The sequence below is a fragment of the Carcharodon carcharias genome, chromosome 5 (genome assembly GCF_017639515.1).
Source record: "Carcharodon carcharias isolate sCarCar2 chromosome 5, sCarCar2.pri, whole genome shotgun sequence".
NCBI lineage: Eukaryota > Metazoa > Chordata > Chondrichthyes > Lamniformes > Lamnidae > Carcharodon > Carcharodon carcharias.
Window position 1 is genome coordinate 16,552,473 of NC_054471.1, and position 22,206 is coordinate 16,574,678.

The 22,206-nt window shown below is 44.7% G+C and overlaps 1 protein-coding gene across 1 annotated transcript in view; it reads left to right on the forward strand.

Moving 5' to 3' along the window:
- Positions 1-22,206, forward strand: part of LOC121278115 (dynein heavy chain 8, axonemal-like) — a 1,831,678-nt gene that overhangs the window by 1,122,791 nt on the left and 686,681 nt on the right. Inside the window, exon 52 of the mRNA XM_041188200.1 lies at positions 19,085-19,326. Within this exon, the coding sequence (XP_041044134.1) occupies positions 19,085-19,326 (242 nt within the window). The remainder of the gene's footprint in view (positions 1-19,084; positions 19,327-22,206) is intronic.

Sequence of the window (22,206 nt, forward strand, 5' to 3'; positions counted from 1 at the left end):
ACAGCTAAAATTTAGTACAAATTTCCCATAAAACCCACTCATGCCCAGAAATCTCAAAACTTCTCGTTTTGTTGTAGGCATGGGGAAATCCATGATAGCTTTGACTTTCACATCTCTCGGAGCCACCTTACCATGTCCAACAATATGGCCTAATTATGTAACTTGTGCTTTTGCAAATTCACTTTTAGCCAAGTTCATCACCAAATTATGTTCTTGAAGTTGACTAAATAATTCTTCCAGATGTTGTAAATGCCCTTTCCATGTTTGACTAAAAACTATCAAGTTGTGAATATAAACAGTGCAATTGCTCAGTCCTGCAATTACTTTGTTTGTCAGTCTTTGAAATGTTGCTGGTGCACTTTTCATACCAGATGGCATGACTTTAAGCTGATATAGTCCATCTGGCATCACAAAAGCCAATATCTCCTTTTCTCTGTCCAATAACAGTATTTGCCAGTATCTTCTCAGCAAGTCAATCTTCGCAATAAACTTTGATTGTTCCACTTTCTCAATGCAATCTTCCGACCATGGTATAGGATATGAATCCACTTTTGTCACTGCATTTACCTTTCGATAGCCCACACAAAGTCTTGGTGTTCCATTGTTCCATTTAGTGCCATCACAACAGGCGCACTCCAGTTACTGCAACTAGACTCAATGATGTCAGTTTGAAGCATGAATGCAATTTCTTTCTGTACTTGTGATAACTTTGCTGGATTTAATCTATAAGGATGTTGCCTTATTGAAGATTAACTTTCTACACTCACATCATGTAGCTAAATTTGTCCTTTCCAGCTTATTCCCACAAATAGCTTTGTGTGATCTCAATAGCTTCTCCAAATCACTTTGACACTTCTCTGGAAGGTAACTCAATATTACATGAACATTTTAAAGCACTCTCTCATTACCTAATTTGATTTGAGGAAAATCAATTTCAGAATCCTTAATTTCTACCTCTTTTTCCTTATCTACCATCACTAATACCTCATTTTGGTCCTCTTCCCTGTCAAATTACTGTTTAAGTATATTTATATGCCATACCCTCTGCTTCTTTCTTCTATCTGGAGTATTTATTAAATAATTTACTTCCCTCGGTTTCTATTGAATCGTGTAAGGCCTACTAAACCTTGCCTTTAACGAGTCACCCAGTGCTGGTAACAAAACAAACATTTTTCTCTCCCCCCCTCCCCCCAGCAACAAAACTAATGAGCTGTGGCTCTCCTATCTGCCTTCATTTTCATCACTTGTTGTGATGTTTCCTAGATAACCCACATGCTATGTCCAATCTTTCTGTGAAGTTTGGTTAGTAATCCAAGAGAGTAGTTTCCAAATTTTGAACCACAAAGTTCTCATGAATCAATTTCAGTGGTCCTCTTACCTCATGACCATAGGCCAATTCAAAATGACTAAATCCAGTCAATCATTAGGAGCATCCCTAATAGCAAATGACAAGAATGGAATTTCCCTACCCAATCCTGTGAATAGTCCTGACTATACGCCCTCATCATGGTTTTTAAAGTTTGATGCCACTATTCTAAAGCCCCTAATGATTCAGGATGGTAAGCTGGTGACTTAAACTGTTTTATCCCCAAATTGTTCATTACTTCCTTAAACAGCTGTGACATGTAATTTGAACCTTGATCTGATTGTATTTCATTAAGTAAACCATATCTTGTAAAAATATTTAGTCAACTCTTCCACAATTCTCTTTGTTGTAATATTTCGCAGAGGTTTCACTTCAGGAAACCTTGTAGACACATCCATTATTGTCAGCAAGTACTGATTTCCACTTTTAGTCTGAGGGAAGTGTCCTACACAATCAACCATGACCCTTGCCAAAGGTTCCTCAAATGATTGAATTGGACTTAAAGGTGCTGGCTTAATCACCGTTTGTGGTTTCCCTATCACCTGACATGTTTGACATGTTCTGCATAATTTGACTACATCTCACTGCAATCCAGGCCAATAAAAATATTTTTCTATCTTCACCAATGTCTTTCTAGTTCCTAAATGTGCCCCTATTGGAATTTCATGAGCTATTCTCAATACCTCATTTCTATATCCAAATTGTATAACAATCGGATGCACTTCCATCCATTCTTTATCCGCTGAAGCCTGATATGGTCACTACTTTCTCATTACTACATTACCCTTAAGGTAATAACATTCTGGAATAATTCTGCCTCTGTTTCTGAGTAAGATGTCTGATATAACTGCTTTATGCGTGGATCCTTTTGCTGTGACTCTAGCAACTGCCTTGAGCTAAATACATCAGCTGCATTCTCTTCCATTCGCTTTTCTTGAACAATCTTATCAAAGACAATGTCATCTAATTGAACTTCAACACCTTTTCCCTGCCTTTTAACTTCCTCTTCTTCCTGTTTCAACCTGTGAACTTGTGATCCTATTACCACGCAATCTGGAAACAATCCAGGATGCTCTTTCTGTAACATTTCTGTTGAAAACACCTCTACAGGCTGCTCAACTACCATAAGCATCATGGGTATGAGGTGAGAACTGGCTAAGTTTGACTGGGTAAGTTATTTGAAAGATATGGAGCAGAATTGGCTCAACGGGTGGTTGTGCACCCGACCCGAACAAGCGTAAAATGACATTCGATGACATTGGGCAAGCGTCCCAGCGTCATTGCGCAATCATGCGATATTTCGGTCGGTGGGGATGTGCGGAAGTCGGTAGCGTGCCCGCCAACAATTAAGCAGCCTATTAAGGCCCCTAATGAACTAATTGATTGACATTTATCACTGCCTGTCCAACTGTTTGGTTGGTGGGCAGGCAAAAAGGCTAAGTGGCCTTTGCATTTTTGCTGAAAATTCTTCCATGGGCTGATTTAAAACTTTTCAAACTCATCTCTAATGTGTCCCTGCTCATGTGACAGAGTCACACGAAGGGACATGTTTTCACCATTTCTAATTTTTTTAATTTAAAAAATCTTCAGCTCTCTGAGGCAGCCCTGTGCCTCAGGGGGCTTTTACTCCACGCACCCACATGCATGCACGAACTTTCACACTCACACACCTCCTGGCCTAACCCCCACCTCAATAGGACTGAACTCCTCAATGTGCGTGCCATGCTAGCTGGCCATTAATTGGCCAGCCATTGTGAAATCGCAGTTGGGGCCTGATTCTGGGTGGTGGTCCATTTCACGGCCACTCCCACTCACCCCTGCTGAGCTCGCCAGACGACCAGAAAATCCTATCCTTGATGGGAAATAAACGGTGGGACACATTTAAAGAAATAATTCAAAATGGTCAACAAAAATGCATTCTTTTGACAAAGAAAAACTCAGCTAGAAAAAGGGCCCACAAAATATTAATGAAAAGAGTAAAATAGATTGTATGAGCTTTTACAAGTATATAAAAAGGAAGAAAAGAACTAAAGTAAATGCTGGTCCCTTCAAAAAAGTTATTATAGCTGAAGAGGAAATGGCAGAAGCATTGAAAAAATATTTTGGCTGTGATTTCCCACCCCCATTTGCGGCGGACGTCATAGCGGGTGGGGAATGGAAAATATTGTGAGTGTGCCAAAAATCAGTTTTACCTCGTCGTGAAACCAGTTTAAAATTGTCTGCTCCACGTGTAAATGGCAGGCCATATTTCCCACCGAAGTACATTGGCAATGTTATTTTCATACATTTACATCATATTGGAAGCCCTGCTCACCAGAATCATCCCCCGCCCCCACTTCAACACTGGATCACTGGGCCACGTTGGCGTACAATTAGAACTACATGTTTCACAACAGGACATAAGTGACCTCCACCTGGCAATCTGCATTTTACTCATCACTTCAAAGTTAGTTCGACTACCTTGTATTACACAATTCTCTCAAGAATCAGTGCCAGGCTTCGCAGACAGAACTGCATCACTTTCTGAGGGGGTGTCATATGCAAATGTCTACCAATCAGACCAGTGGTAAGGCAGGATTTCCTTTTAATGGGCTGCATGCTTAGGGCTGCACTGGGTAAGGGGGAAACTGGCCTGAGGCAAGGGAAGGAACTGCAGGGCTAGGGCTGTACTAGGGAAGGTGGGGGGTCGGGGGGTGGGGGGTGGGGTGGGGGCAAGTAGCCTCAGACAGGATAAGGAGCTGCAGGGCGAGGCATGTGCTGGGAATTACGAGTGGAAAGGTTGCATTCAGATACATGACTGGGGGGATGGTGGGTGGGGGTATATGTTGAACAGCATAACTGGTCTCAAGATGGGGATGGGGGAGCTCCACATGGGCCATAGGCACATCCACTTCAAAATGCTCAGGGGCTAGCAAACAGACATGCAGCAGAGCATGACAGGATCAAGGAATACAGTAGGTGAATGGAGGGATCTGTGAAGGAGGGAAACCTGAGTATGATCCTGCCCTGGGACAATTGGAGGGGTTTCCTTACTCACACAGTGGGGTCCAAGCTGGTCTGGCTGTGAGGGTTCTGCACCACCATTTTCCAACCTGCAGCGATGGTGCAGTGCAAAATTAAAATTAGGAGCAGCTCTGCTGGTGAGAACTTTGTGGGTGGATTGGAGGGTGGGTGCATTTGCTGGGGTAGCTGATTACATTGGCATGAAACTGAACTGTGCATTCCCAAATGAAGAGAGAGAGAGAGAGAGACAGCTGATACATATTAGGAACATTTCAATGACAGTGCAGGAAATCAGGAAAGTGAAGAAATGACGCACATTCATGCAAGACTAATCCTGCAAAACAATTGATCTCCTTGTTTTAACTCCTTGTTCGAAGTGCAGAAATTCCCCAGAGTTATAACAAACTCCATAGGAATTGGGTGAATGGACAAGCTCCAGAAGCCAGATAGAAAGTTGGCGCTGGATGGTTCACTGAAGGGAAGCTTCAGGCCCGACTCAAATAATCTAATTTTCTGATGAACATTTGCCCTCATGTTTATTTCCAAGAGTGTAGTATTAAAATGCAGTAAATGAGGCTCCCAGCACTTAGGCTGAAAGCAGCACATCCTAGCACCTGGCCAAAGCAATGTCATAGCAGCTGATCATGTTAGGAGGTGACCTTGAAATACCCACTGCACTGGCCATCATTTCAGGGGCGAGTACTCATGACATGGGAACAAAGCCCTTGAACCCACATTCACTGTGGTTCAAAGAGGACCCTTGAAGATTAATGCCGACACTTGTCTCTTTCTCACTGATACTCAGAGAAGAGACCATCAGGAACATGGAGTCTGGGTTTATCACTGCCTGCATTATTGCTTACAGGCAGGAGAGAAGAAGGAGAAGACTACAACAGAGGCACCTGGATCGCCAAAGGGAGGAGCAAGACCCTCAAAGCTAAGGGCTTGTAGGCCTCCTCCGGATACAGGGAATGAGGCCTACAGAGACGTTGTTGCATAGGCAGATCGCAAGATAACTCACAACAGAACTTGCATGCCTTAGCTGCACATGAGCAAGAACCAGTGTCACTGATGGCTCTGCATGTCCAGGGATCTGGTGATTCACATTTGCCACATTCTCCAGGAATTGATGCCATGGGGACTGGGAGGGGATCCATTGCTGGTGGCTTTAAAAGTAAAAGTAATGGCCGCTCTGAACTTATACACCAGTGGTTCCTTCCAGGGCTCCACTGGGAACCTCTGTGAGATCTCAAGCATCCATGCATAAATGCATTGATGAGGTCACAGAAAGCCTATTTGCCAAGGCCCACAATTACATCAACTTCAATAGAAATCAAGCAAGCTAGGACGCTAGAGCACTGGACTTTGCTGAAATTGCCAGATTTCCAGAGGTGGAGGGTGCCAGCGACTGCACTCACGTGGCTATTAAAGCTCCCTGGCAGCAGGCACTGAAATCCATAAACCAGAAGGGGTACCACTTGCTTCAATGTGTAGCTGGTCAGCAACCACAAGAAACTGATCATTCAGGTTTGCGCCAGATATCCAGGAAGTGTCCACGACTTATACATCTTGAGGAGATCACAGATCCGAAACATCTTCGAGGGGCCAAACAAGATCCAGAGCTGGCTCCTCTGTGACAAAGGAAACCCCCAAATGACATAACTGATGACACCCATGGAGTAGCCTCAAACTCCTGTAGAGAGAAGGTACAACAACGCTCATAGCACTAGCCGAGCATTGGTGGAGCACACCATTGGGATCCTAAAGATGCAATTCCTGGACAGGTCTGGAAGAGCACTCCGGTGCAGCCCTCAAAGGGTCTCATGGGTCATCGTGGCTTGCTGCATGCTGCACAACCTGGTGCTGCAAAGTGTGGTGCACTTGCCAGATGTCGAGATGGAGGAGCTGCACATCTCCTCTGATGAGGTGGACCTCAAAGAGGATCAAGGTGATGAATTAGAGGAAGAAGAGGCTATAGCACAGGCCAGATGAGGCAGGCATGTGCATGAGGACCTGATAGCCACCAGATTCCACCAGGAGGATGATGAGTTGTAGTGAGTACCCTATTGGACATGAGCTCTTCTTTATGAGCACCAGCATTGTAATTCTTTTCATTTCGCCCATGCACTTCAATATGAGAGTAAATAGCTACACATCAGGCTCATATTATCCAGATCGTTGAAGGATGATGAAGCCTCGGCCTTTGCTGAGATGAAGTGCTAACTGAAGGAGGGTGCCCTGGCATCAGACATCAGAATATGCTGCCCCTTCAAGCATCTCTCCAGCATCCCAGTTGCAACGGCACCTTACAAGAGTCAGTAGTTGTGGGTCAATCCTCAGTGGTCTCGTAGCTGTATGTCTTCAATGTGACAAGGTTCCTCAGGGAGATTCATCTGAAGCAATGGAACTACGCATTCTGTGTAGCATCAATTGGGAATCAGATCATTCACACTTTGGCAGGGCATCCGATGACGTTCCACTGCCATTTATTGATGACTCGGTCATCTGTGGTGCATTCTTCCAAATCACACTGATATCCAGCACTCTTAGTTAGGGATACTGGACTGCATTTATCTTCAGCTTGATATGGATGTGGACCACTGAGCATGTCAATATCAAACACTTGCCTGCCAAGCATTAAAATACCTCCTTTTTAACATAAACTTGGCCCTCATGGCCAGCTCTGTCCCTTGCCAAGTCCAAAATGCACATATACCATGAAGCCTTCAAGGGCACTTGTCATTGCAAATAAAGAGTACACTTCAGCTGCAGTATATTGTCACTCCTATCCCATTGCTCTCTTACACATTGTCTAAAGCAACCATAAGACCATAAGACATAGGAGCAGAAATTAGGCCATTCAGCCCATCGAGTCTGCTCTGCCATTCAATCATGGCTGATAAGTTTCTCAACCCCATTCTCCCGCCTTTTCCCTGTAAACTTTGATCCCCTTATCGATCAAGAACCTATCTATCTCGGTCTTAAATACACTCAATGACCTGGCCTTCACGGCCTTCTGTGGCAATGAATTCCATAGATTCACCACTCTCTGGCTAAAGAAGTTTCTCTTCATCTCTGTTCTAAAAGGTCTTCCCTTTACTCTGTGGCTGTGCCCTCGGGTCCTAGTCTCTCCTACTAATGGAAACATCTTCCCCACATCCACTCTATCCAGGCCTTTCAGTATTCTGTAAAATTCAATCAGATCCCCCCCTCATCCTTCTAAACTCCATCGAGTATAGACCCCGAGTCCTCAAACGTTCCTCATATGTTAAGCCTTTCATTCCTGGGATAATTCTCGTGAACCTCCTCTGGACCCTCTCCAGGGCCAGCATATCCTTCCTGAGATACGGGGCCCAAAATTGCTCACAATATTCTAAATGTGGTCTGACCAGAGCCTTATAAAGCCTCAGCAGCACATCAACATGTGCTTCCTGAGTCTGTTCAAAGCCTCTATCACAGGACGCACTATAAGGGTGACAACTACAGGGTGTGAGGCGCACAAGGCTGGACATTCGAGTGCCAAGAAAATAATGTGGCTGAGAGGGGCCAAACTTCACCACCTTGACGTGGCAGGGTGCTCCACTTATTGGTGAGATTAGCAGATGTACTCTCTGAAAGTCAAAAATGCGGTTGGCTGACAGCAACGCACAAGAGCTCTGAGTATGGGCTCATAGCATGAAAACCCTACCGAGAGACAGAGAACACATGGAGTTGCATGATATATGATCCTTCTCCATGTGCAAACACAACTCTCCTTGTACACTGCACCTTCATCTTCCAAGAATGCAGATGAGATAGGAGAACATCTCTGCCTCAATCTTACACAGCCAAGATGAACATGACATAGCCCTGCAAAGCATGTGAACGAGACTCATTCCATAAACACACTTAACATTAAGGTTGAGATATCACTGATGTTGAGAATGATATGAAAAAGGGGCACACACTGTGGTGCTCTGGAAGCACAATTCTTTGACCAGTGGCCCATGATAATGACATATGCAACAAGCGAAGGGAGGGACCATGGTGTGTCTCCTGAGTGATTGCAACACAGCTCATCATAACAAGGAGGCATACACAAGAGGTGTGGAATGGGTATGGTTCTATTTACAGTTGTGAACATTGCATACATGTTGTGAATGCTCATGCCACCATGGTGCTCCTATTATTTTCTTGATTCCCTCACCCTATTGCTACATCTGGATGCATTCTGACATCCACAGTGGAGGTGGAGGCAGCCTGAAGACTGCTATGCCTTGTTTTCCGTGATGACTTTGGTGGGTGTCCTCTGGAGGGCTGAGACCTAGAGGGCCCCAGCCTGCTTTGGGCTTACTGCCATGAGGAAGGTGGACCCTCCTCAGCCTGTGGAGCTGGAGGTGTTTGGGTCACAGGAAGAGGGGATTAGGATCGGCTGGACACTCCTTCAGTCACCTGAGTGGATGACACCGGAGTGCTGGTCCTTCTCTCTGTGGGTGTCTGAGGGCTGACTCCTCGAGGTGGAGGGGCAGCTGGAGGGAGATTGAGTTGCCCGTACCCTTCTTGCTTTGACACTTATGGAAGCCATCAATGCCTACACCAATGACATGCAGTTCCTCCAGCAGTTCAGGACTGATGTCCTGGGCCAAGATCTCCATAGTGGCTGCCATCCTACCAGTTCTGACCTTGGTGTGTTGGCATGATGGCGCAGTCACCTCCTACTGAAGGCTGATGGACTCCTCCATCGTCTGTTGCAACCTGAGTAATGCAGCTGACATCACTTCCTGATACGTCCATGCTTGTCTTTGCAGCTCCAACAAATGATTTAGGACTGAGTCCAGAGGCTCATCATCTTTTTTTAAATTCATTCCCAAATTCCCAAGTTTCTGGAACAGCTCCATCAAATTGGTAGTTAGCAAATTTGACACTGCTATTCAAGAAAGGAGGGAGAGTGAAAACAGGGAATTGCCCAGTGTAATGCCACAAGAATCAATGCCGGACCCTCAGATATTTGCAATCTTAATGAATAACTTAGACAAAGAAATGAGAGTAATGCATCTAAGGTTTCTGACAATACAAAGCTAGGTGGAAATGTAATTTGTGAAGAGGACACAGAGACACCGCAAAGAAATATATACAGGTTAAGTGAGTGAACAAGACAATGGCAGTTGGAATATATTTAGTGAGGTGAGAGATTGTTCACTTTGGTTGTAAGGATAGAAAAACACACTTCATTTGTGTGCTCCAAACTTATTATTAAGGGCCAAAAATGACATTTGCTTTCCTAATTTTTCTTTTATTCATTCATGGGATGTGGGCATCGCTGGCTAGGCCAGCATCTATTGCCCATCTCAAATTGCCATCAGAGACAACCACATTGCGGTGGGTCTGGAGTCACATGTAGGGACAGCAGATTTCCTTCCCTAAAGGGCATTAGTGAGCCAGATGTGTTTTTACGACAATAGTTTCATGGTCATTATTAGACTTTTAATTCCAGATTTTTATTAAACTAAAATTGCACCATCCTCCATGGTGGGATTATGAACCCAGATCCCCAGAGCATTACCCTGGGTTGCTGGATTACTAGACTAGCAACAATACCACTATGCCATTGCTTGCTGTACCTGTATGCTGGCTTTCTGTGTCCGTTGCATGAGCACACCCACATCTAATGTTGTGCAATGAGACAGGGTTAATTCATAATATCTTCGTAACAGATCCACTGGGAAATAATGATCATATTAGAATTAAACTCCACATGAAATTTGGAAGTGTCTTACTCCTATCACAAACAAGAATCTTAAACTTAAAGCAATTACACGGGTCTGAGGGGATAGCTGGCTATGGTTGATTTGGAAAGTAGACTTAAAGGTATGGCAGTAAATTAGTGGATTAATGGCAGCCTTCCATCTCTTAAGACAATGGTTTGTGCTACCATGGTCAACTCTGTGTTAACATTATTTGTTGTGACTCAGGAGCCCCACTCTGTCATGTCAGTCTCTTCTGCATTTGCTTCAGAGGAAGACAGTGGACTGAGAAGGCACGAGATTCGCTAGCCTCTTTTTTCCCCAGCCTCTCTTTTAGTTTCTGCTCACCTCTTCCAAAGCCCTTCCAGTCAGCCTCCAGAAGTACGGCTGTCAATGGCTGTCTCTCAGTTGTCAGTGTCAATATCCATTATCTTCATACAGTACAAGGTACATATTGTAGTGGAGGTATGGATGCCGAGGAGGTCATGATACAGTGGCCAGTCTTTGGGTATATGGCTGTCAACCATTTGTTGAATGTGGCAGAGTCAGCACTTATATTATTGGCTTAACAATTATTGCATACTGATGAATTAGCATGCCCCAGGATCTCTTGGTTGGTGACCTTGACTTTGTAAGAGATGCTGGCGATACATTCAAGACAGTGAAGGTGGAAACTGTTCAGGATTTTGTCCTGCTTCACATATGTTGGCAGGTTTCACCACTTTAAATGAGGACACTGAGGAAGCAGGCTTGGCAGGCATGCATTTTGGTGTTTTTAGTCAGGGTGCTGTTGTTCCACACTCTCTTTGACATAACAGCTGCATGTTTTACAATGCAAATGCTGATTTGAGCATAAATTGATAGATTGCTGGTGATTGTGTATTCTTCATATGTGAAGCTATCAAAAACCTAGAGCTTCACATTTTCAATATTGATAGATGGCCCAATGGCAAAATCTTGGACCATAAAATTTGTCTTTCCGATACTGATGATCAAACCAAATGTTTTATAAGCATGAGGGAATCACAATCCAAGGATACTTGAAAATCAAGATGTAAAAGGATGGGAGAAGCATAAAACAATCACAATCACTATGGACAAGGTAAAGCGAAAACTGTTAGAGCTTAAAGCTGACAAGTCCCCTGGATGTGATGGCCTGCATGCTGGTTTTTTTTTTTTAATTATTTATTCGTTCATGAGATGTGAGCATCACTGGCAAAACTAATATTTATTGTCCATTCCTAGTTGTCCTTGAAAAGGTGGTGGTGAGCTGCCTTCTTGAACCATTGTATTCCATGTGGTGTAGGTGTAGTAGTCTTAGAAGAGGTGGCTGTGGAGATCATATGGGCATTAATTGTGATCATCCAAAATTCTCTAGATTCTGGAAAAGTCCCAACCGATTGGAAAATTGTGAATGTAACACCTCTGTTCAAGAAAGGGGGCAGGCAGAAAGCAGAGAACTATAGCCCTTAGCCTAATAATCATCTGTCATGGAGAAAATGCTAGAATCCATTAATAAGTAGGTAATAGTAGGACATCTAGAAAATCATAATGCAATCAGGCAGAGTCAACATGGTTTTGTGAAAGGGAAATCATATTTGACTAATTTATTAGAGTTCTTTGAGGAAGTAACAAGCAAGGTGGATAAAGGAGAACCTGTAGATGTGGTGTAGATAAAGTGCCACATCAAAGGTTACTCCATGGTATATGGATTCCTGGTGGTGGGGGTGGCATATTACAATGATAGAGGATTGATTAGGTGACAGGAATCAGAGAGTAGAGATAAATGGGTCATCTTTCAGGGTGGCAAGCTGTAACTAGTGGAGTTCCACAGGGATAAGTGTTGGGGCCTGAATTATTTACAATCTATATCAATGACTTGGATGAAGTGATGAAATGTATGGCAACTAAATTTTCTGATGACACCAAGATAGGTAGGAATGTAAGTTGTCACGAGGACATGAAGAGTCTACAAAGGGATTTAGATAGGTTAGGTGAATGGATAAACATTTGGTAGATGGAGTATAATGTTTGAAAATGTGAATTTGTCCACTTTGGCAAGAAGAATAGAAAAGCAGTATATCATTTAAAAGGAGAGAGACAGCAGAGCTGTACGATACCAAGAGAGCTGGGTGTCCTGGTACATGAATCACAAAAAGTTAGCTTTCTGGTGCAGCAAGTGAAGCTAGCAACACTGTTATTCAAGAAAGAAGGGAGAGAGAAAACATGGAACTGCAGGCCAGTTAGCTGGACATGAATCATCAGGAAAGTGCTGGAATCTATTATTAAGGAAGTCTTAACAATGCACTTAGAAAAGCATAGTATGAATAAAACAAGGCAACATGGTTTTACGAAGGAAAAGTGCTGTTTGACAAATGTATTGAAGTTTTTTAGGTTGTAACTAGTAGGGTAGATAAAGGGGGACCAATAGATGTAGTATGCTTGGATTTCCAAAAAAAACATTTGACAAGGTGCCACACAAAAGGGTATTAAACAAGATAAGGGCTCATAGTGTTGGTGGCGATGGATAGAAGATGTTAAAAGACTGGAAGCAGAGATTAGGGATAAATGGGGCATTTTCAAATTGGCAGGCTGTGACTAGTTGCATGTTGCAAGGTCAGCTTTTTACAATCTATGTTAATGACTTAGATGAAGAGACAGAGAATAATGTATCTAAATTTGCTGATTATATAAAGCTAGGTGGGAATGCATGCTGTGAGGGGGGCACAGAGAGACTGCAAAAAGATATTGTCGGGTCTCTGATTGGGTACGGGACATTCTGAAGGGGGAGGGAGAACAGCCAGAAGTCGTGGTACACAATGGTATTAACGACATAGGCAGGAAGAGTGACGAGGTCCTGCGGCGGGAGTTCAGGGAGTTCGGCAGAAAGTTAAAAAACAGGACCTCTAGGATTGTAATCTCAGGATTACTCCCTGTACCATACGTCAGTGAGGCCAGAAATAGGAAGATAGTGCAGCTAAACACGTGGCTGAACAGATGGTGTAGGAGGGAGGGTTTCTGGATCATTGGGATCTCTTCCGGGGCAGGTGGGGCCTGTACAAGAAGGACAGGTTGCATCTAAACTGGAGGGGCACCAATATCCTGGCTGCGAGGTTTGCTAGTGTCACTCGGGTGGGTTTAAATTAGTATGGCAGGGGGATGGGAACCAGAGCAATAGGTCAGCAGGTGAAATAAATGACTGGGAACTAGTGAATATGGCCAGTGGGACTAAGAGGAAGAGCAGGCAGGGAGAAATTACTGAACACAGTGGGACTGGGGGTCTGAAATGCATTTGTTTCAATGTGAGAAGTATAACAGGCAAGGCAGATGAGCTTAGAGCTTGGATTAGTACTTGGGACTATGATGTTATTGCTATTACAGAGACTTGGTTGAAGGATGGACAGGATTGGCAGATAAATATTCCAAGATTTAAATGTTTCAGGCAAGATAGAGAGGGATGTAGAAGAGGTGGGGGAATTGCACTGCTGGTTAAGGAGAATATCACAGCTGTACGACAGGAGGACACCTCAGAGGGCTCATGCAGTGAGGCAATATGGGTAGAGCTCTGGAATAGGAAGGGTGCAGTCACAATGTTGGGGGTTTACTATAGGCCTCCCAATTGCCAATGGGAGATTGAGGAATAGTTATGTAGGCAGATTTTGGAAAGATGTAAAAGCAATAGGGTTGTTGTGGTGTGTGATTTTAACTTTCCCTATATTGACTGGGAATCACTTAGAGCTAGGAGTTTGGATGGTGCAGAATTTGTAAGGTGCATCCAGGAGGGCTTCCTGAGACAATATGTTGATAGTCCAACAAGGGAAGGGGCAATACTGGACCTGGTATTAGGAAATGAACCCGGCCAGGTGGTTGAAGTTTCAGTAGGGGAACATTTTGGGAAAAGTGACCATAATTCAGTAAGTTTCAAGGTACTGGTGTATAAGGATAACAGGAGCCCTCGGGTTAAGGTGCTTAATTGGGGGAAGGCTAATTATAACAATATTAGGCAGGAACTGAGGAATCTAGACTGGAGGCGGATGTTTGAGGGCAAATCAACAACTGAAATGAGGGGGGCTTTCAAACATCAGCTGATAAGGATTTAGGACCGGCACGTTCCTGCTAGGATGAAGGATAAGTATGGTAAGTTTCAGGAATCTTGGATAATGAAGGATATTATGAGATTAGTCAAAAAGAAAAAGGAAGCTTTTGGAAGGGCTAGAAGGCTGGGAACAGATGAAGCCCGTGGAGAATATAAAGAAAGTAGGAAGAAACTTAAGCAAGGAGTCAGGAGGGCTAAAAGGGGTCATGAAAAATCATTGGCAACCAGGATTAAGGAAAACCCCAAGACCTTTTATACATATGTAAAAAGCAAGAGGGTAGCCAGGGAAAGGGTAGGCCTACTCAGGAACAGGGGTGGGAATGTGTTTGTGGAGCCAGAAGAAATGGGAGAGATACTAAATGAGTACTTCTCATCAGTATTCACCAAAGAGAAGGACTTAGCGGTCGATTTGTCTAGGGAAGAGTGTGTAAATAGCCTGGATCATGTTGAGATCAAAAAAAAAGGTGTTAGGCATGTTGAAGAATATTAAGGTGGATAAGTCCCAGGGCCAGGTGGGATCTACCCCAGAGTACTGATGGAGGCAATGGAGGAGATTGCTGGGGCCTTGACAGAAATCTTTGTATCCTCACTGGCTACGGGTGAAGTACCAGAGGACTGGAGAATGGCCAATGTTGTTTAAGAACGGTAGCAGGGATAATCCGGGAAATTACAGGCTGGTGAGCCTTATGTCAGTGGTAGGGAAATTATTGGAGAAGATTCTTCGTGACAGGATTTACTACCATTTGGAAGCAAATGAGCGTATTAGTGAGAGTAAGCATGGTTTTGTGAAGGGGAAGTCATGTCTCACTAACTTGATCGAGTTTTTCGAGGAAATGACAAAGGTGATCGATGATGGAAGGGCAGTGGATGTTATATACATAGATTTCAGTAAGGCCTTTGACAAGGTCCTTCATGGCAGACTGGTACAGAAGGTAAAGTCGCATGGGATCAGAGGTGAGCTGGCAAGATGGATACAGAATTGGTTTGGTCATAGAAGACAGAGGGTAGCAGTGGAAGGTTGCTTTTCTGAATGGAGAGCTGTGACTAGTGGTGTTCCACAGGGATCAGTGCTGGGACCTTTGCTGTTTGTAGTATATGTAAATGATCTGGAGGAAAATGTAACTGGGCTAATTAGTAAGTTTGCAGAGGACACTAAGGTTGGAGGACTTGCAGATAGTGAAGAGGATTTTCAAAGGATACAACGAGATATAGATCGGTTGGAGACTTGGGCAGAGAAATGGCAGATGGAGTTTAATCCAGACAAGTGCAAGATAATGCATTTTGGAAGGCCTAATACAGGTAGGAATTATACAGTAAATGGCAGAACCCTTAAGTGCATCGACGGGCAGAGGGATCTGGGTTACAGGTCCACAGGTCACTGAAAGTGGCAATGCAGGTAGATAAAGTAGTCAGGAAGGCATATGGCATGCTTGCCTTCATCAGTAGGGGTATTGAGTATAAAAGCTGGGAAGTCATGCTGCAGCTGTATAGAACCTTGGTTAGGCCACACTTGGAATATTGTGTGCAATTCTGGTTGCCACATTACCAGAAGGATATGGAGGCATTAGAGAGGGTGCACAGGATGTTTACCAGGATGCTGCCTGGTTTGGAGGTTATTAGCTATGAGGAGAGGTTAGAGAAACTTGGATTGTTCTCACTAGAGTGACGGAGATTGATGGGTGACTTGATAGAAGTTTACAAAATTATGAGTGGCATGGACAGAGTAGATAGTCAGAAGCTTTTTCCCAGGGTGGAAGAGTCAATTACTAGGGGACATAGATTTAAGGTGAGAGGAGAAAACTTTAGAGGAGATGTGCGAGGCAAGTTTTTTATGCAGAGGGTAGTGAGTGTCTGGAATTCACTGCCAGAGGAGGTGGTGGAAGCAGGTACGATAGTGGTGTTTAAGAGGCAGCTTGACAAGTACATGAATAGGATGGGAATAGAGGGATACGGACCCCGGAAGGGCTTAGCTGCTAGACTGGGTCTGCGGCGGTGATGAGTGAACCAACATGAGGGAAAAACATACTTGACCTCATCCTCACTAACCTGCCTGCCGCAGATGCATTTGTCCTTGACAGTATTGGTAGGAGTGACCACTGCACAATCATTGTGTAGACAAAATCCTGCTTTCACATTGAGGATACATGCCATTAAGTTGTGTGGCACTACCTTGCTAAATGGGATAGATTTCGAGCAGGTCCAGCAACTCAAGACTGGGCAACCATGAGGTGCTGTTGACCATCAACAGCAGCAGAATTGTACTCGAACACAATCTGTAACCTCATGGCTCAGCATATCCCCCACTCTATCATTACCATCAAGCCAGGGGATCAACCCTGGCCCAATGGAGAAAACAGGAGGGCATGCCGGGAGCAACACCAAGCAGACCTAAAATGAGGTGCCAACCGGGTGAAGCTATGCCACAAGACTATTTGCATGCCAAACAGCACAAGCAGCAATTGATAGACAGAGATAAGCGATCCCACAACCAACAGATCAGACCTAAGCTCTGCAATCCTGCCATATCCAGCTGTGAATGGTGGTGGACAACTAAATAACTCATTAGAGGAGGAAGCTCCACAAATACCTCCATCCTCAATGATGGGGGAGCCCAGCACATCAGTGTAAACGATAAGGCTGAAGCATTTGCTACAATCTTCAGCCAGAAGTGCCGAGTGGATGATCAATCTTGGCCTCCTCCAGAGTGCTCCAGCATTACAGATGCCAGTCTTCAACCAACTTGATTCACTCCATGTGATAATAAGAAACGACTGAGGAACTGGATAGTGCAAAGTCTATGGGCCCTGACAATGTTTTAGTAACAGTACTGAAGACTTGTGCTCCAGAACTTGCTGCACCCCTAGCCAAGCTGTTCCAGTACAGCTACAATACTGTCATCTACCCAGCTGTGAGGAACATTGCCCAGGTATGTCCTGTACACAAAAAGCAGGTCAAATCCAACTTGGCCAATTACCGCCCCATCAGTCTATCCTCCATCATCAGTAAAGTAATGGAAGGGGTCATCAACAGTGCTATTAAACAGCACTTGCTTAGCAATAACCTGCTCACTGACACCCAGTTTGGGTTCCGCCAGGGCCACTCAGCTCCTGACCTCATTACAACCTTGGTTCAAATATGGACAAAAGAGCTGAACTCCCAAGGTTAGGTGACAGTGACCGCCCTTGACATCAAGGCCGCATTTGACTGAGTGTGGCATCAAGGAGCCCTAGCAAAACTGGAGTCAATAGGAATCAGGGGGAAAACTCTCCACTGGTTGAAGTCATACATGGCACAAAGGAAGATGGTTGTGATTGTTGGAGGTCACTCATCTCAGCTCCAGGACATCACTGCAGGAGTTCCTCAGGCTAGTGTCTCCACCCAACGATCTTCAGCTGCTTCATCAATGACCTTCCCTCCATCATAAGGTCAGAAGTGGGGATGTGCGCTGATGGTTGCACAATGTTCCACACTATTTGCTACTCCTCAGACACTGAAGCAGTCCATGTCCAAATGCAGCAAGACCTGGATAATATCCAGGCTTGGGCTGACAAATGGCAAGTAACATTCATGCCACACAAATGCCAGGCACTGGCCATTTCCAACAAGAGAGAATCTAACCATCGCCCCTTTATGTTCAATGGCATTACCATTGCTGAATCCCCCAATATCAACATCCTGGGTGGTTACCATTAACCAGAAACTGAACTGGGCTAGCCATATAAATACTGTGGCAACAAGAGCAGGTCAGAGGCTAGAAATCATGCGATGAATAACTCACTTCCTGACTCCCCAAAGTCTGTCCACCATCTGCAGGGCACAATTCAGGAGTGTGATGGAATGCTCTCCACTTGCCTGGATGAGTGCAACTCCCACAACAGTCAAGAAGCTTGACATCATCCAGGACAAAGTAACTCGCTTGATTGGCACTACATCTACATTCACTTCCTCCGCCACTGACGTACAGTAGAAGCAGTGTGTACCATCTACAAGATGCACCGCAGGAACTCACCAAGGCTCCTTCAACAGCACCTTCCAAACCCATGACCACTACCATCTAGAAGGAGAAGAACAGCAGATAGTTTGGAACACCGCCACCTAGAAGTTCCACTCCAAGTCACTCGCCATCCTGACTTGGAAATATATCTCCATTCCTTCACTGTCGCTGGGTCAAAATCCTGGAACTCCCTTCCTAACAGCACTGTGGGTGTACCTACACCACATGGACTGCAGCAGTTCAGGAAAGCATCACACCACCACCTTCTCAAGGACAACTAGGGATGGGCAATAAATGTTGGCCTAGCCAGTGAAGCCCACATCCCGTGAATGAATTTAAAAAAAACTTGTACAAACCTTTTATATCCAGGTTTTTTTAAAAACTGAATTCAAGTCCTCAAATTGCCATTGTTCGATTTGAACTCAAATTTGACGGATCATCAGTCTATGTCTCTGCATTAGTGGTCCATTAACATAACCCCTACACTACCGTACCTCTGCCACCACTAATCTACCGCACTCCACCTTATTTACCATAACGTTGGTAGAAGAGCCACAAAAAGCCCAATAAAATTGTATAGGGGCAGGATAACACATGCTGTTCTTACATACGGTCATATTTTAACAAATAAGCTCTTCTCATATCTTCAAAGATTTCCAATTTAGTGGTGTCGATAATTATCCCCAGCATATTTTAATTTTTATTAACAGAATGAATGCAGTTAATTAGGAATCAAATTGTAATCCTGGAAAGTAATTGCCATTAAATCTAATTGCTAGATTCAATTTGGAAATGATCTGAAATCCAGCTTGTGCAACGGCTTACTGTGCAAATGAGTAATATCAGAATAATTTATTCATTGTTAATACTTTTGTGTGATTGTTGTACAATTTGGTTTGTAGGTGATAATATCTGGATAGTTCTGGATGGTCCAGTGGATGCTATTTGGATAGAAAATCTAAATTCCGTACTGGATGATAACAAGACATTAACTTTGGCTAATGGTGACCGTATTCCCATGGCTCCTTCCTGCAAACTGCTGTTTGAAGTACATAACATCGAGAATGCATCTCCAGCTACAGTGTCCAGAATGGGGATGGTCTACATCAGCTCTTCTGCTCTCAGCTGGAAGCCAATTTTGAAGGTAACAGCCTCCGTGCTACAATCCTTGTAGAGACCAATAACTTTTACTGTAACTAACTAATACAATCAAGATAGATCTTGCATAGGTTTCTACTTGACTTTCTCTCCCATGACAACCAGATCACATAGGCCTGTTTCTGAGCGGAGTTGTTTATTATGACCTCATCATCCCCCTTTCCAGAATGTTCTGTTTCACCTTAAGTTAAAGGGGACATTTTAAAATATGTAAAGTCCACATTCATCACATCAGCATACAAAGAAGTTGTTTTTGTTATTCAATAAGGACCTGTGATGCTTATGAGGATGAGTGTTAGTATAAACTCAGTGAAATGGTGTTGCAAGCAATAACTAACAGCAATATCATTCACAACAAAAACAGAATTACCTGGAAAAACTCAGCAGGTCTGGCAGCATCGGCGGAGAAGAAAAGAGTTGACGTTTTGAGTTCTCATGACCCTTCGACAGAACTTGAGTTCGAGTCCAAGAAAGAGTTGAAATATAAGCTGGTTTAAGGTGTGTGGGGGGGAGGAGAGAGAGAGAGAGAGAGAAGTGGAGGGGGTTGGTGTGGTTGTAGGGACAAACAAGCAGTGATAGAAGCAGATCATCAAAAGATGTCACAAACAACAGAACAAAGGAGCACATAGGTGTTAAAGTTGGTGATATTATCTAAACGAATGTGCTAATTAAGAATGGATGGTAGGGCACTCAAGGTGTAGCTCTAGTGGGGGTGGGGAGAGCATAAAAGATTTAAAAATATTTAAAAATAATGGAAATAGGTGGGAAAAGAAAAATCTATATAATTTATTGGAAAAAAACAAAAGGAAGGGGGAAACAGAAAAGGGGTGGGGATGGAGGAGGGAGCTCAAGACCTAAAGTTGTTGAATTCAATATTCAGTCCGGAAGGCTGTAAAGTGCCTAGTCGGAAGATGAGGTGTTGTTCCTCCAGTTTGCGTTGGGCTTCACTGGAACAATGCAGCAAGCCAAGGACAGACATGTGGGCAAGAGAGCAGGGTGGAGTGTTAAAATGGCAAGCGACAGGGAGGTTTGGGTCATTCTTGCGGACAGACCGCAGGTGTTCTGCAAAGCGGTCGCCCAGTTTATGTTTGGTCTCTCCAATGTAGAGGAGACCACATTGGGAGCAACGAATGCAGTAGACTAAGTTGGGGGAAATGCAAGTGAAATGCTGCTTCACTTGAAAGGAGTGTTTGGGCCCTTGGACAGTGAGGAGAGAGGAAGTGAAGGGGCAGGTGTTGCATCTTTTGCGTGGGCATAGGGTGGTGCCACAGGAGGGGGTTGAGGAGTAGGGGGTGATGGAGGAGTGGACCAGGGTGTCCCGGAGGGAGCGATCCCTACGGAATGCCGATAGGGGGGGTGAAGGGAAGATGTGTTTGGTGGTGGCATCATGCTGGAGTTGGCGGAAATGGCGGAGGATGATCCTTTGAATGCGGAGGCTGGTGGGGTGATAAGTGAGGACAAGGGGGACCCTATCATGTTTCTGGGAGGGAGGAGAAGGCATGAGGGCGGATGCGCGGGAGATGAGCCGGACATGGTTGAGGGCCCTGTCAACGACCGTGGGTGGAAAACCTCGGTTAAGGAAGAAGGAGGACATGTCAGAGGAACAGTTTTTGAAGGTAGCATCATCGGAACAGATGCGACGGAGGCGAAGGAACTGAGAGAATGGGATGGAGTCCTTATAGGAAGTGGGGTGTGAGGAGCTGTAGTCGAGGTAGCTGTGGGAGTCGGTTTGTAATGGATATTGGTGGACAGTCTATCACCAGAGATTGAGACAGAGAGGTCAAGGAAGGGAAGGGAAGTGTCAGAGATGGACCATGTGAAAATGATGGAGGGGTGGAGATTGGAAGCAAAATTAATACATTTTTCCAAGTCCCGACGAGAGCATGAAGCAGCACCGAAGTAATCATCGATGTACAAGAGAAAGAGTTGTGGAAGGGGGCCGGAGTAGGACTGGAACAAGGAATGTTCCACATACCCCATAAAGAGACAGGCATAGCTGGGGCCCATGCGGGTACCCATAGCCACACCTTTTATTTGGAGGAAGTGAGAGGAGTTGAAGGAGAAATTGTTCAGTGTGAGAACACGTTCAGCCACATGGAGGAGAGTAGTGGTGGATGGGGATTGTTCGGGCCTCTGTTCGAGGAAGAAGCTAAGGGCCCTCAGACCATCCTTGTGGGGGATGGAGGTGTAGAGGGATTGGACGTCCATGGTGAAGAGGAAGCAGTTGGGGCCAGGGAACTGGAAGTTGTTGATGTGATGTAAGGTGTCAGAGGAATCACGGATGCAGGTGGGAAGGGACTGGACAAGGGGAGAGAGAAGGGAGTCAAGATAACGAGAAATGAGTTCTGTGGGGCAGGAGCAAGCTGGGACGATCGGTCTACCGGGGCAGTTCTCTTTGTGGATTTTGGGTAGGAGATAGAAGCGGGCCGTCCGAGGTTGGGCGACTATCAGGTTGGAAGCTGTGGGAGGAAGATCCCCAGAGGAGATGAGGTCAGTGACAGTCCTGGAAACAATGGCTTGATGTTCAGTGGTGGGGTCATGGTCCAGGGAGAGGTAGGAGGAAGTGTCTGCGAGTTGACGCTCAGCCTCCACTAGGTAGAGGTCAGTGCGCCAGACAACAACAGCACCACCCTTGTCAGCGGGTTTGATGACAATGTCAGGGTTGGACCTGAGAGAATGGAGTGCAGTAAGTTCAGAGAGAGAGAGATTAGAATGGGTGAGAGGAGCAGAGAAATTGAGACGACTAGTGTCGCGCCGACAGTTCTCAATGAAAAGATCAAGAGAAGGTAAGAATCCAGAGGGAGGGGTCCAGGTGGAGGGAGAATATTGGAGATGGGTGAAAGGATCCGTTGAATGGGGAGAGGAC